Here is a 12,938-nt window from a genome sequence, read left to right on the forward strand (position 1 = left end):
AGATTTTCCTGGGTGGGCCTGATCTAATCAGGCGAGATCTTTAAAATTGGGTCTAGAGGTCAGAGCAGTGGAATATCAGTGATTCTCCTGCTGGCCTTGAAGACAGCAGCCTCCAAGGGTTCTACAGATGCAAGGAAACGAATTCTGCCATGCGAGCCTGGAAGAGGACCCCAACCTCAGCCTGCACCTTGATTGCAGCCTTGTGAAACGCTGAGCTAAGGACCCAGCTCAACTGTGGTGCCTGGACTCCTGACCCACGGGGACTGTGAGAAAATTAATGCATGTTGTTTTACACCACTGTGTTTGTGGTAACTTGTTATGCAGCACAGATAACTAATACACTTCTTGTGTTGGTTTGCTCGGGCTGCCATAACAAAGTGCCACAGGCTGGGTGGCTTAAACAACAGAAAGTTATTTTCTCACTGTTCTGGAGGCTGGAAGTCCAAGATCAAGGTGTCAGCAGGGTTGGTTTCTCCTGATGCCTCTCTCCTTGGCTTGCAGACGGCCACCTTCTCCCTGTGTCCTCACATGGTCTCCCCTCTGCACCTGTCTGTGTCCAAATTTCCTCTTCTTGTAGGGACACTAGTCATATAGGAGTAGGGCCCACTCTACTGACCTCATTTTAATTTAATTACCTCTTTAAAGACCTTATCTGTCAATACAGTCACATTCTGAGGTATGGTGGTTAGGACTTCAACACATGAGTTTGGGAAGACACGATTCAGCCCATCGCTCTTCTCAGAAGAAAAGATGTAAAACAAATACGACAGTGTTGGCCCCTCTGAGTTACGGGCTGGGGACACCAGGAACCTGCCACCTGTACATTTTTACAATAAATTTTAAGGGGAACAAAGTCCCTCTTGGACTGGGTGAAGAGAGGCAGCATAGGAGCTGGGTGGAGGCAAGGAGGGACAAGCCTTGTTTGGGCTCCCAGCCTGGCCCTGTCACCTCAGTTTCCCCCTCCCGACACTGGAGAGGGATGTAGGGGCAGGGTCAGCGAGGCCTGAAAAGGAGGTTTGGGGCAGGGCCCTGAGCTCCGGGAACTACCTGTGTCCCAAACCCTCCATGGCTCCCCATCACTCTTGCCCTCATAACCCAACTCCTGCCTAGCCTACAAAGCCCCGCGGGTCTGGCCCCCATCCACTTCTCTGACTTCACCTCCTCCCATCACTCTACCTCTCTCACTCCCTTCAAGCTTGCTCCTGCCTCAGGGCCTTTGCACCTGCTGTGCCCTCTGCCTGGGAAGCTCCTGGTTGCTACCTCTTCCATTAAGGTTGCAAGACAATTATAACCTTCTCAGAGAGGGCCTCTCCAACTGAAGCAGCACCCCTGCCCCGTCCGGCCTCCAACTTACTGTCCAGTCTCAGCATCCTCACAGCACATCCGGAACCATAATTTCTTGTTTACAGACATCTCCCTCCCAGACTCCTACAGGGACAGACGGTGCTTGTCTCGCTCACCACTGCATCCACAGCTTCTGCACACAGTAGGTGCTCCATAAATGCTTTTTTTTTTTTAATTTATTCATTTGGCTGCGCTGGGCCTTAGTTGCGGCACGCAGGATCTTCCTTGAGCGAGCGGGATCTTTCGTTGCGGCATGTAGGATCTCTTTTTTTTTTTTTAGTTGCGGCATGCGGCATCTTTTAGTTGCGGCACGCGGGCTCTAAGTTGCAGCATGCGGGATCTAGTTCCTTGACCAGGGATCTAACCCTGACCCCCTGCATGGGGAGCTCAGAGTTTAAACCGCTGGACCACCAGGGAAGTCCCCATAAATGTTTGTTGAATGATTACATGCGCCCCACCCACCCCCAATTCCAAGGCCTGGGATAGGAGAAAGGAGCCTGTGAATACCTTCTCATACCTGCAAGTGCAGGTCCTCAACAAACATCAGATGAAGCCAGCCCCCAGCTGTGAGCGACTCTTATCAAGATCGAAAACAGGGGGAGAAGGGCCACACCTTGAGGACACTCCAGCGGGGAGTCCCAGCGCCAGCCTGGGACGTTGGCGCCCCCTGGTGGAACATCCCCAGGCCAGACCCTGCCGGCCGGCCGGTGGCCTCCGGTGTACTCCAGGCCGGTCTGGCCAGCAGACGTTGCCCTTGGCTCCTGATGCCTTGGATGTGAGCCCACCCCGGAGCTGCGTTAGCGAAGGTCATGCCCAGCCATGCAGGGGTGGCCCCTTGCCTGTCCTGGGGCCTGAGCGCTGACCTCCAATCCTCCAGAGACCTGGGGGTCTACTCCCCTCCTAGCCCCTTTCCAAGGGACCCTGGGCCCTCCCCTCTGGGCCTGAGAGCAACAGGATGGGAAAGCTTCCATGCCAACCCACAACACCACCCGTGTGTCCAGGACACACACACACACACACACACACACACGCGCGCGCACGCACACGCACACACACACACGCACACACACGCGCGCGCACACACACACGCACGCACACACACGCGCGCGCACACACACACGCACACACGCGCGCGCACACACACACACACGCACACACACACACACACACAGAGTCTGCCCAGACCAAGACAGAGAGGCAGTCAAAGTCTGAGAGACACTCGAGAGGTGGTGAAAGGGACAGACACGGTGAGAGGAGCCAGAAGCACACGAGTGGTGGCAGGCATCCTCGGAGACACAGTGGAGAGGAGAGGTCTGTGGACAACGCAGCGAGGGGCAGGAGAGCCAGGGGGCAGAGCAGGAGAGAGCCAGGGGGTGGAGAGACAACACCAGAGCTGGTGAGAGTCCCAGACAGACGGGGTGTCACAGGGGCCGGGGGCGGAGCGCTGGGGGCCCGTCATGTCCCCACACCTGTGTCCACGCTGCCCTGTCCTCGGCTGTGGTGAGGCACACGGGTGGCACTTGGCGTCTGGCCCACCCGCCGCTACTGGCCTCACTGACTGCAGCTCACAGTACACTCCCAAGGGCCTGGGCCTCTGCCAACCTCTGCCAGGTGGTCCCCACCCTGAGCCCCGCACCTGGCTGGGCCTCTGCCACTGCCACTGCCCACCGGGATGCCACCGCTGTGCCGACGCTGCCTGTGGCATCGCTGGATGGTGAGCGGGCCTGGGAAGCAAAGGCCTGGCCTCGGGCCTATGCTATCTCAAGTTCAGACCCCAGCCTTGCCACTTACTCGCTGTGCGAGCTTGGAGCATTTCCCCTCTGTGCTACCTTCTTATCCCCGTTTTACCAGTGAGGTAATGGAAGCTGGAATCAGGACACAGGATCTCCCAAGTGGTGGCACTGCGTTTTGTTTTGTTTTGTTTTTAAATTATTCCCTAACATTACACTATATCACATTTGGTAGCTCTCATTTCAAAAGGACTCCTTGGGACTTCCCTGGTGGAAGTGGCTAAGTCTCTGCGATCCCAATGAAGGGGGCCCGGGTTCGATCCCTGGTCAAGGACCTAGATCCTGCATGCCGCAACTAAGACCTGGTGCAGCCAAATAAATAAACAAATATTTTATATATATATATATAAACAAAAGGACTCCTATGTTGGGAATTCCCTGGTGGTCCAGTGGTTAGGACTCCGTGCTTTCACTGCTGAGGGTGCAGGTTCAATCCCTGGTCAGGGAACTAAGATCCCACAAGCCGCCTGGCCGGGGGTGGGAGGAAGGACTCCTATGTATATTCTCTTCTTGAGCCAGAGTTTTTTATAATTTGCTGCTGATAATTATATCAAGGTATCATTTGGGGGACAAAAAGGATATTTATAATAGATCTTAGAAATAATATACTTTAGTATTTAACAACTATGAGAGCTTTTAGAAAGTTCTTAGTTTCCCTCCTAAGGGTTTTTTTTCCCCAGGTGGGTTAAATCCCCCAGCTCAGCTGCCTGTGACTTTGGGTGACTGTGTGCCCGGACCTCAGTTTCTCCTTCGGGAAACAGGGACACTAATGCCTTCCTGTGAGTGCCCAGGGGCAGGGGGCCTCACCGAGGTGCAGCGTGCCAGGCACTGGGGAGCCCCGGGGGAAGCCCTCGCTGTTCTGTGTCTCTCTCCCTGCCTGCGTGCTGGGGGCGCCGGGGGCAGCCCCGGGCTCAGCCTCAGCGGCTGCAACCACTGGCCCAGCTAACGTGGCCTTGAGGGGAGCCCGGGAGGAGCCACCACTGGGGCCAAGCCTCTCCCTCTGTGCCCCGCCTCAAAGACGCCGACATCCTAACCTGCAGAACCTCCAACTGTGTGACTTACGGCGAAAGGGACTTTGTAGGTGTGGTGGAGTTCAGGATCTTGAGAGGGGGAGATGATCCTGGATTACGCAGTGAGTCCTTATAAGAGGGAGACAGGAGGGTCGGGGTCAGAAGGAGATGGGGCAACAGAGGCAGAGGGCAGAGCGATGCACTTTGAAGACGGAGGAAGGGGCCACAAGGCAAGGAATTTGGGAGACCTCTAGAAGCCAGAAAAGGCATGGGAACAGATTCCCTCTAGAGCTTCCAGAAGCAACACCCTGACTTTAGCCCGTGGGACCCATCTTGGACTTCTGACCCCCAGAACTGCGAGAGAATCCCTGTGCATGGTTTTTGGGGTTTTTTAAAATAAATTTATTTATTTATTTATTTTTGGTCGCGCTGGGTCTTTGTTGCCATGCGCGGGTTTTCTCTAGTTGCGGCGAGCAGGGGCTACACTTCGTTGCGGTGCACGGGCTTCTCATTGCAGTGGCTTCTCGTTGCAGAGCATGGGCTCTGGGCGCGTGGGCTTCAGTATTTGTGGCTCATGGGCTCTAGAGCGCAGGCTCAGTAGATGTGGCGCATGGGCTTAGTTGCTCAGCAGCATGTGGGATCTTCCTGGACCAGGGCTCGAACCCGTTTCCCCTGCACTGGCAGGTGGATTCTTAACCACTGTGCCACCAGGGAAGCCCCTGTGCATGGTTTTAAGCCACTAGGTTTGCGATAACGTGTTAGGGCATCCGCAGGACGCTCATATACCTCCCGACACAAACCCCCAATGCAGTCTTCTCAGAGCAAACACTGAGACGCCCCCTCCCGCACCGGCTGAGACCAGGTTCCCCCACTCTGGCCAACACCCTCCCAGAGGCAAGAGGACCCCACTTCCAGCCCCAGGAGCCAGCCCCTCCTCCCTGCCACGTCCCAGCCCCCCGGAAACACCAGGGCCCCCCAGTCCCCCAGTGAAATGCCTTGGGGGGAACCATGCCCATGTTTTCTCTTCCCCTCCTGCCACAGCCTGGCTGTCACCCATGTCACCCACCTGAGCAGCGAGGCCCACACCACAGGTGTCCCCCCTCCCCTCTCCCCTGCTCACTCAGAAGCTCGGGTATGAAATGAAATGCAGGATTGGGGGTCAACCCTCCCTCCGAAGCCAGCCCCTCCTTCAGGCTGGAAGACCTTGGGCACCGGCAAGCTGCTCTCTGAGGCTGTTTCCCCGCGGCGCCGGGCCTGGGGCAGAGGGAGGCAAGGAGGCACGGGCAAGTGGGTCTGGAGGTGGGTGGGTGGATGTGGGATGTCTGCCCACAGTGGGGGGCTCCCGGCATGCCTCCGGGGGGCCACCTCCCCTCCTTCCCAGCCCGCACCCAAGCCTCCCACCGCCTCTCCGCTAGCCTGCAATCATGGCTCCTCCACGCTAATCGCTGCGCTTGACTCGGCTCCTGGCCTCGCTTCCCTAATGAGGGCTTTGTCCCCTTAATTGGCCATCTCCAGGCGCTTTTCTCTGGCCCCCCACCTACACTGCACTGTCCCAGATCGCAGGTCCAACTATGTGCTAATTGGGCCCTTGGGGGGCACACAGAAAGACCCCTCCCCTCCCTGCCCCCTTGCCTTCCTATATCAGACCCCCACCTACAGGTGCCTCAAACCTCAGGGATGAGGCGAGGGCACAGGACGAAGGCCCTGTTCTAATTGCCCAGGCCCTGCCTCTGCCAGCCCGGGGAGGGCCCTTCCCTGCACAGCCCACCCACCCTCCCAAAGCCCATCTCTATTCCTGTCCCCCCACCCCCAGCCCTGAACCCCCAGCCCTGGCTGCTCCTTGCCCCTCACAGATCTGGGGGGCTGCTTTATGATCAGCATTGTGGGGAGCTACTCCACATCACCCTGGCCATGCACCCCGGGGCTCCGGCAGCCCCTGGAATCTCCGAGCCCGGCCCCCGGGAGCTGTGTGCCTTCGTGACTGGGGCAGCCGCCTATGTGCTGCGCACCCTGAACCCCCGGCGGCCCCGGCCCCCCAAAAGGAGGCCCAACCACAGGAGATTCCTGCACAACCAGATCTGCAGGTGAGGGGGGCGGGGTGGGAGGGGAGCCCTTGGTGTTGGGGAGACCAGACCGAACAGAGAGAAGTGGACCCCGGAGCTGGATGCAATCAACACCAGTATGCATTTACTGAGTGCCGACTGTGCGCCAGGCCCCAGAGACCCATCAGTACAAAGCAGACAAAATTCTCTGTCTTCATGGAGCTCGTGTTCCAGTGGGCAGGCAGCTGATAAGGGACAGCCAAAATAAAGAGAAGAATGATACGGTATGATGCGACAAAGCGGAGGAGCCTTGAAGACACGGTGCTGAGTGAAAGCAGCCAGACGCAAGAGGCAACCTATTGTATCCATTTCTGTGAGACAGCCAGAACGGGCAAATGCACAGAGCCAGAAAGCAGATTAGCGGGTGCCAGGGGCCGGTGGGGGGTGACGGGAAGAGACTGCTAATAGGTACCGGGTTTCCTTCCAGGGTGATGAAAAGTTCTGGAACTAATTAGAGGTGGTGGTTGCACGACATCATGAACGTACTGAATGCCAGTGAATTGCACACTTTAAAATGGTTCATTTTAAGTGATATGAATTTTACCTCGATTTTTACAAACAATATAGTGTGTTAGAAGGTGATAAGTGCTGCGGAGGGCATGCTGGGGGAGGGTTGGTACTTTAGGTAAGGTGTCAGGGAAGGCCTCACTGAGGAGGTGACATTTGAGCAGAGACCTGAGAGAGGTGAGGGAAGGAGCCCTGTGGATGTCTGAGGGAGAGCATCCCAGGAAGGGGACAGCACGTGCAAAGACCCTGAGGCAGGAACATCCCTGGTGTGTTCGAGGGCAAGTAAGAAGGCTGGGGTGGCTGGAACAGAGTGAAAGGGGAAGGGAATTAGGTTCAAAAGAAACAGGGGCCTGATCATGGAGACCTCATGGGCCTCTGGAGGGACTTGGGCTCTGGGCTGGGATGTGGTACAATCTGAAAGGATCCCTCTGACTGTTGAGCGGAGATCAGATCGTGTAGGAGGCTACTGCAGTGATCCAGGAGAGGAATGATGGTGGCTCAGATGATGGGTGGGGGACTGGGGTGTGGAGATGGGGTCCGACTCTGGGGCTTTTTGAAGGTAGCGCCTTTCTAACCCACACACCACACTTGGCCCCTCTCCCATGGCTCCCCATCGCCCTCAGGACAAAGGCTCTGCCCTATTAGCCCCTGTTCCCCTTGCCAGCCTCAGCTCCCCATCTAGCACTTCACCATTCAGCCTCTGGGCCTTTGCATATGCTCTTCCCTTTGTGGTACAATGCCTTTCCCTGTCTCCAGGAATGTGGATGGAGACTTCTGTTCCTTCAGGTCTCTACTCAGCCTGTCCCCCCTCTCACACCCACCCAGCCCATCCCACCTTGCCCTGTGCTCTCCCCTCACCCTCTGACAGTAACCATTTTTTGAGGTTGCTGTGTGCCAGGTACAGTGTACTAAGGCCTTGCCATACACTACGTCACTTAATGCTCCCAACAAACTCACACTGTAGGTTCTGTCTTTCCCCTATATTACAGACAAGGAAGCTCAGAGAGGTCCAATGACTTGTCCAAGGCTACACAGCTAGACAGTTGATACAACCCTAGGCAGTCTGAATCCAGAGCCCAAGCTCTGGACCACTTTATAGTCCTGCCTGGATATAGCATCTCAGGGACTTGATGATGATGGTGATGATGGTGATGATGGTGATGATGATGAGGATGATGGTGATGGTGATGGTGACAGTGATGGTGATGATGATAGTAAGGATGATAATGGTAATGATGACAGTGATGGTGATGGTGATGAGGATGACGGTGATGGTGATCATGATGATGGTGAGGGTGATGATGGTAGTAAGGATGATAACGGTGATGATGATAGTGATGGTGATGGCGATGATAATGAGGATGATGGTGATAGTGGTGATGGTGATGGTGAGGATGATGATGGTGATGGTGATAGTGATAGTGATGGTGATGGTGATGATGATGGTGAGGATGATGGTGATGATGGTGATGATGATGGTGATGATAGTGATGGTGATGGTGATGATGATGGTGATGGTGATGATGATGGTGATGGTGATGATGATGGCGATGGCGATGATGGTGATGATGGTGATGGTGGTGATGATGGTGATGGTAATGATGATAGTAATGGTGATGGTGATGATGATGATAAGGATGATGGTGATAGTGGTGATGGTGATGATGATGGTGAGGATGATGGTGATGATAGTGATGGTGATGGTGATGGTGATGATGATGGTGATGGCGGTGATGGTGGTGATAATGGTGATGATGATGGTGATGGTGATGGTGAGGATGATGGTGATGGCGATGATGGTTGCTAAAATTTATCTGATACTTAATATGTGCTGAGCACTGTTCTAAGTACTTCAGTTTTAACTCCCAGTACTCACTTACAGTGAGTATGAACTCATTACTCCCTGACAGTAACCCCAGGAGGTAGGTGCTCTTATAATCCTCCTTTTTCAGATGAGGAAACTGAGGCACAGAGAGGTAAAGTGACTTGCCAAAGGACCTGCTTTTCTGTAAGTAGGTAGCTCCTCCCAGCCAGCCCAGGACCTTGCCTCAGGAGGTCGTGGAACCAAATTTGAGTAGATGGGAGCCCGGTCCAGCCTAGCCACTGCGCCCACACTGCAAGCCGCCTTCCACCAGGATGCCCAGCTGTGGCCGCACCCAGAATGCTCACCCCGCACACACACGTACACCACTGACGAGGAAAACACTCACGTCCCCAAACAGGGTCCAGCCCTGTGTTCCAGAGCTGGCCTCCTAGCTCCTCTTCAGCCTCCTCATCAACTGCTCAAGGACCCCTCCCTATCTTCAGCCCTCGCCCCAATCTGGACCCTGTGATAATGCCAGCCTCTGGCCTCCCAGGCCCCCTGTCTGTCCTCCTTGCTCCCCAGGGCCAGCTTCTCTGCGAGAGCATCCCAAACCGCCCCACCCCATGCCCGGTTCTGCCACATGCTCCCCAGAGACACAGGCTGCCCACCAGTGGCCTTGAGGGCAGCCCAGGTAGCTCTGAAGCACATTCCCCTCAGCACTCAAGCTCAGCCTAGGAAGATCCAGGTCAGAGACAAGCTCTCCTCAGCACCTTCCCACCCACGCCCTCCTCCTCCCTCCAGGTCCGCTCAGGCCCTGCTCGCTCAGGAACCCCCTCCCACCCACGCTATGAAATTTTAACTTTTTGTGAACATTTTTCAAACCCACAGAAAAGTCAAGACAGTTGTCTGAGGCAGCAGTTCTAAAAAGGTGGTCCCCAGACCAGCAGTACCAGCACCTCAGCATCGCTTGGGAACGTGTTAGCAATGCAAATTCTTGAACCCCCCCCACAGAAACTCAGGGGCCCAGGAACTAGCATTCCCACAAGCCCTCCAGGTGTCCTTCCTGTTGTGCACTGAAGTTTAAGAGCCACTGACCTATTGATCCCTCATGTAACATCACTTAGATTTTACTGTCCATAACATCTTAGCCTATTTCCTTCATCTATATGTTTTTAAATAGTTTAAAAGTAAATCACAAATGTCACGACTCTTCAGCCCTAAACACCATTTATCCTTACTTTGTTCAGGTCAGGGACCATACATGGCATGTAGTTGTCATGAATCTTAAATCAGTCCCCCGCCCCCACACTCGCACCCTCTCTGTCATTTAACCTGACCTCCCATTACTGAAAACTTTCCCTGGGGCACTCAGAGCATAACTATTCTCCTTGGCATCAAAGACAGTGTCACAGTGGCAGTTCTCACTAAATATGGTAAAATATATATAACACTGGGCTTCCCTGGTGACGCAGTGGTTAAGAATCCGCCTGCCAAGGCGGGGGACACAGGTTCAAGCCCTGGTCCGGGAAGATCCCACATGCCGCGGAGCAACTAAGCCCGTGTGCCACAACTACTGAGCCTGTGCTCTACAGCCCGCAAGCCACAACTACTGAGCCCATGCGCCACAACTACTGAAGCCCGCGCGCCTATATCTCGTGCTCTGCAACAAGAGAAGCCACCACAATGAGAAGCACGTGCACCGCAAGGAAGAGTAGCCCCCGCTCGCCGCAACTAGAGAAAGCCCGCGTGCAGCAACGAAGACCCAATGCAGCCAAAAATAAATAAATTTAATTAATTAATTAATTAATTAAATATATATATATATATGTAACATAAAATTCATCATTTTGAACATTTTAAAGTGTACAATTCAGAGGCATTTTGTATATTCATAATGTTTTGCAACCATCACCTCCACCTAGTTCTGGAACATTTTCATCAACCCCAAAGGAGAATCGGTACCCATTAGTATTCCCTCCCCATCCTCCCCTCCCCACCAGCACCTGGTAACCACCAATCTGCTCTGTGTTTCCAGGGATTTGCCTATTCTGGACATTTCACATAAACAGAGTCATACAATATCAGATACATTTTTAAATAAACCTTTTCCTGGAAGTTTAACATAGTACAAAAAAATGCACACATCATCCGTGTGGAGCTTAATGAGTTTTCCCAAAGGGGCCCCACTAACGTAACTAACACTCAGATCCAGGAACAGGGCATTCCTTGTCCCAGAGACCCTGGTAGTACCTCCTTCCCATGAGCCACACATCCTGATTTCTCTCACTGTCGATTGAGTTAGCCTGTTTTTGAACTTTATTTAAATGGCGTCACGTATCCACTTATTCTAAGTCTCACCGCTTTTGTTCAACATTATGTTTTGGCATTAACCTGCTAGAACTTCCAAAATCAAACACTACAGACTGGTGCAACAGAAATGTATTGATACTTTCTCATGATTTTGGAGGCTGAAGTCCGAGATCAAGGTGTCGGCAGGGAGAGGCCTCTCTCCTTGGCTTCACACATGGTCATCCCTCTGTGTGTCCTAATCTCCTCTCGCTGGATTAGGGACCACACTGATGATGTCATTTTAATGTAATCACCTCTCTAAAGACCCTGTCTCCAAATACAGTCACATTCTGAGGTCCTGGGGGTTAAAACTTCAACATATGAATTTTAGGGGGACACAGTTCAGCCCCTAACAGTTTGTGAGATCCGTCTGCTTTGTTACTGAGGGGTTAGGAATACTGGGGGGAGACCCGTGCAATGGCTATTACCGTCATCCAGGTGGGGGAAGCTGGGGACTCCAACAAGGGGTTAGTGGAGATACTGAGAGGGTTGGTGGAGATGCAGATTCATAACTATTTAGGCAGTAGAATGCACAGGGCATCATGTTATAGTCACATTGCCAGCCCACAGTGCACCTTTGTGTGAAAACTTTTTTAAAGGCACCCCTTCCTTAAGACATTTTTTACTTTTACATGTTGGAATATAGTCATATTAAATCTAAATGTCAAAAATGTGCGTAGTGGGCTTCCCTGGTGGCGCAGTGGTTGAGAATCTGCCTGCCGGTGCAGGGGACACGGGTTTGAGCCCTGGTCTGGGAAGATCCCACATGCCGCGGAGCAACTGGGCCCGTGAGCCACAACTACTGAGCCTGTGCGTCTGGAGCCTGTGCTCCGCAGCAAGAGAGGCCGCGATAGTGAGAGGCCCGCGCACCGCGATGAAGAGTGGCCCCCGCTTGCCACAACTAGAGAAAGCCCTTGCACAGAAACGAAGACCCAACACAGCCATAAAAAAAAATAATTAAAAAAAAAATGTGCGTAGTGTTGGGCGAGATGTGCTGTCTTGTGCAGTGCACAAACCCCACAGCTGTTCAGAGCTTCCCTATGAATGGGGTTAAAACGATTACATTGTCAGACTCATGAAAGTGGAGCCGGGGCAGAGACACTAGCACAGAGAAGAAAAATGTGGAGGGAGAGAAGGGACAAATCACTCCTGGGATGGCAGATGGGAGGGGAATCCTTCGTGGTCACCCAGCTAATGCCTGGCTCTCTCTGCAGGCAGTTTGCCAAGATCAAAGCTGCCACCCAGCGCCTGGCCATATCCATCCTGTCCCAGGAGGCACCTCCCCAGGGACCGCCACCCCAAAGGCCACCTCCACCACCTCCAGCCCCCTTCCTGGGGACGGCCTGTGCTGTGGCTCCCACTGAGGCACCCCATGCCGGCCCCAGCCTGAGTCTCGCTGCCCTGGACGCCTCCACCCACGACCTCTCTGAGGACATTGTGGTCCCCCCAGAGTGTCCCTCAGTGCCATCTGACCCGTCCCATTGTGTGCTGGGCCAGGCGGACCTGAGGCAGGACCCACACTTCTACGACCCCCTGCTCCCTACCCTGCATGCCCTGGGGGGGAGGGAAAGAGCTCTCCGCTCCTGAGGGGGGTTGGGTGGGCAGGTGAGAGGTGTCTTGTGCCTGCCATTCTCATAGGGTCCCTGAAGGCTGGGGGACCCGCTCCCCATGACACCCAATCACAGCCCAGCCCAGGCTCCCAGACAAACCAAACTGCCCCTCCCTCCGTGACAGCTCTTCAGCCACCGCCCCCCCAGGAGCCCCCTGTCCCATCCACTACCCTCCTGGCAGCCTCTGGGAATATGAACCAAGCCCAGACTCCCAGCTCTGACCACGGCCTCATGGGTCTTCTCCCAGGTCCAGTTCCCCCACCACAGCCCCTTCGGGGGGGTTCACGCTCTCCCTCCCCCACCTCCTCCCTTCTTTCTTCCCAGCCCCACCTCCTTGGCAACTGTCCCTTCAGCTCCCTCTTACCCTGGTTCACCTCTGCCTAGTGTCTGGTGTCATCTTACTATTCCCAAAGATTTGCTGA

The 12,938-nt window shown here is 54.3% G+C and overlaps 1 protein-coding gene across 1 annotated transcript; it reads left to right on the top strand.

The window, feature by feature from the left end:
• Nucleotides 1–6,055: 6,055 nt before the first annotated feature.
• LOC118885371 (uncharacterized protein C19orf85-like) lies at nt 6,056–12,493 on the top strand. The gene is made up of 2 exons (XM_036833996.1): nt 6,056–6,228; nt 12,121–12,493. The coding sequence occupies exons 1-2, from the start codon at nt 6,056–6,058 to the stop codon at nt 12,491–12,493; spliced, it is 546 nt and encodes a 181-aa protein (XP_036689891.1).
• The last annotated feature ends 445 nt before the right edge of the window (nt 12,494–12,938 follow it).

Source organism: Balaenoptera musculus, chromosome 19 (genome assembly GCF_009873245.2).
Source record: "Balaenoptera musculus isolate JJ_BM4_2016_0621 chromosome 19, mBalMus1.pri.v3, whole genome shotgun sequence".
NCBI classification, from domain to species: domain Eukaryota; kingdom Metazoa; phylum Chordata; class Mammalia; order Artiodactyla; family Balaenopteridae; genus Balaenoptera; species Balaenoptera musculus.

What these genes read in the sequence shown, in the direction of transcription:
- LOC118885371 (XM_036833996.1), top strand. Translation starts at nt 6,056, where the DNA reads ATGCACCCCGGGGCTCCGGCAGCCCCTGGAATCTCCGAGCCCGGCCCC. An exon ending in CTGCACAACCAGATCTGCAG is followed by an intron (nt 6,229 to 12,120) that starts GTGAGGGGGGCG and finishes CTCTCTCTGCAG; the next exon opens with GCAGTTTGCCAAGATCAAAG.